The sequence below is a fragment of the Etheostoma spectabile genome, chromosome 22, assembly GCF_008692095.1.
Source record: "Etheostoma spectabile isolate EspeVRDwgs_2016 chromosome 22, UIUC_Espe_1.0, whole genome shotgun sequence".
Taxonomy (NCBI): domain Eukaryota; kingdom Metazoa; phylum Chordata; class Actinopteri; order Perciformes; family Percidae; genus Etheostoma; species Etheostoma spectabile.
In genome coordinates, this window is record NC_045754.1 from 9,148,818 (window position 1) to 9,151,126 (window position 2,309).

Genomic DNA, 2,309 nt, shown 5'->3' on the forward strand with positions numbered 1-2,309 from the left:
ACACTTCATTGCAAGACTCTGCAGCGGGACAGGGAAAATAGATGCCTCGTCAGCACATCTCTCATTCTCTCTATTAACCTCTGTATGTTGAGTGTAAGCGAGAAGAGACCACAGAGACGGGGGAGAGCTCTGTTTAAAAGCTCACACTGTAAATCTTGAAGAAGTAAACAGTCTTGAGGCGAGTGGCGAGTAACTGGGTCATGAACCGTTGATGTTTGCCGTCCAAGGAGAGGCGGGGTCGCTCGCTGGCTGTCCAGGGCATAAATTGTGAGAGGAGTGAGGCATTTGTTGGAACTCTGGTAGCGTTCCAACTCTGCAAATACATCTGTCCCTGGGGTGACCTCTTTGTAGTTTGCTGATGCTTGTCCTCCTGTGTTTCTGCAGGACATAAAGAAGCCCTTCGACAAAGCATGGAAAGACTACGAGGCCAAGTTGTAAGTGGATAATTAGCCTAATTAGTCTAGCTCATTATAGAGTACTGAATAATGGATCAAACACTGCTTATAATAGGCCGCAATATTGTTTGCACACACATTATTTAAAAACAGACAAGGTCAGTAATAGTCCTTTACTCTGTGTCAGTACAAAGATCGAGAAGGAGAAACGAGAACACGCCAAGCAACATGGGATGATCCGCACTGAGATCACCGGGGCTGAGATCGCCGAGGAAATGGAGAAGGAGCGGCGTCTCTTCCAACTCCAGATGTGCGAGGTACATTGCAAAATGAAGCTACAGTATTAGGACATTTTTTGGTTAGCTTCTCAGCAGTGATCAAGCACCAGAGCACAGGCCCAGCACTTATCCCCACAACACAGCTTTGTGTGTCTTTTATTTGGCTGTCTCATTGTAAACCACTTGTAATTGTAAAAATTACCTCCATATTTATGTTGTGGTAGGTTGTGGTCAGACAATAAAGCCTCCTCATTCATTTCAATGAGACAAGGGCTCTGGCAAGACAATTGAACCCTGCTAAACTTGTGCAGCAGCATAGTGTAATATCATCTGACATTGCACGCATGGATTATCGTACATGTAAGCGGAGATTGCTTTTCTTTTTTGGAAATTATGCTTTCATTTTTCTAGGCATTATTAGATAGTCAGGGTAGGGATATTATATAGATTTTCATCATGATAACCTTCTGGATTTGCGAAATGCTATATTATCATATTATAAACCACTATGTTGTGTTTTAGTGTCCGATAAGTCTTCAAATTCATGGGTCTGTCACCCAAAAACGCCCTTCTTGGATCATTATTCGTCTTTTCTCAAACCCACACAATCCCAACAAGGCTGCGCTATTTTTGGATTGAGCACCCACCTATTAAAATCCTATATATACAACATTAATCGATATACGAGATATATAATATATATTATATAAATTAGGGCTGTCAAACGATAAACATTTTTTAGTTGATTAATCGCATAGTAATGGTGAGTTAACTCACGATAATTGCATTTTTTAAATTCTATTTCAATCCACTCCAATTGAAGTTAATGAGATTATCAAATGTAATGCACATTGTCATTCATACCAAATGTACTTAATAAGAAAAACTAGACCAATTGAGCTCAACTTGCTGTGTCTTGAGTTCAGCAGTATTACGTGGGCTATGTTTGAAGTGGCCAACCACTTTGCGACATTTAGCAAGTGCACCGTCAATTGCACGTTTTGTAGAGACACTGTGACTGAGCGTTGAATACTATGAGCCGTGCATGGCAGGTGTTCAAATGGTAGCTGTTTCGAAGCTGCAATCATATTTCTAGCACTGTCTGTGTTTTTCCAGCGTTTCTCACTTTCTTTTCAATGTTCACCTGACCCGCCACATCCATAAAATGACTCGCGCATACGTCAGCCATATGCCTCTCATCAGTTCTCATTACAGTCAATGCATGTGAATGCAGCTTCCACTCCTGATCGATGTAATGAGCTGTTACTCCCAAGATAGCTATGATTACCTAGCATGTCCATAGTCACCAGTAAGCGCGACAGAAGCTGTGTTTGCCAAATTCTGAGCTAGTTTTGCCTTCTCTGTGTCATACCACTCGTGTGTCCTGGACATGACTGTGGCCCTGGATGGCAACTCGTACGTGAGGTCACCGGAGGCAATCCGGATAATTCACGGAGACCTTCGTCTTCCCCTATATAAACTGGTCTGCATGCTGTGGCTATCCATTTAGCTATAGCTTGGGTCAGTTTCCTGGAGGTCGACGTATCCATCGATCTGCTTCTAAAACGGCTGTCAAGTGTAGTTTGTTGTACGTTACCAGAAGCAGAGCTTACGCTGGGATCCGTGTGCTTGGCTT

The 2,309-nt window shown here is 42.6% G+C and overlaps 1 protein-coding gene across 7 annotated transcripts in view; it reads left to right on the forward strand.

Moving 5' to 3' along the window:
- Nucleotides 1–2,309, forward strand: part of asap1b (ArfGAP with SH3 domain, ankyrin repeat and PH domain 1b) — a 75,449-nt gene that overhangs the window by 27,400 nt on the left and 45,740 nt on the right. For all 7 annotated transcript variants that reach the window (XM_032503333.1, XM_032503337.1, XM_032503335.1 and 4 more), the window contains exons 5-6: nt 385–434; nt 583–712. In XM_032503333.1, the coding sequence (XP_032359224.1) occupies nt 385–434; nt 583–712 (180 nt within the window). The remainder of the gene's footprint in view (nt 1–384; nt 435–582; nt 713–2,309) is intronic.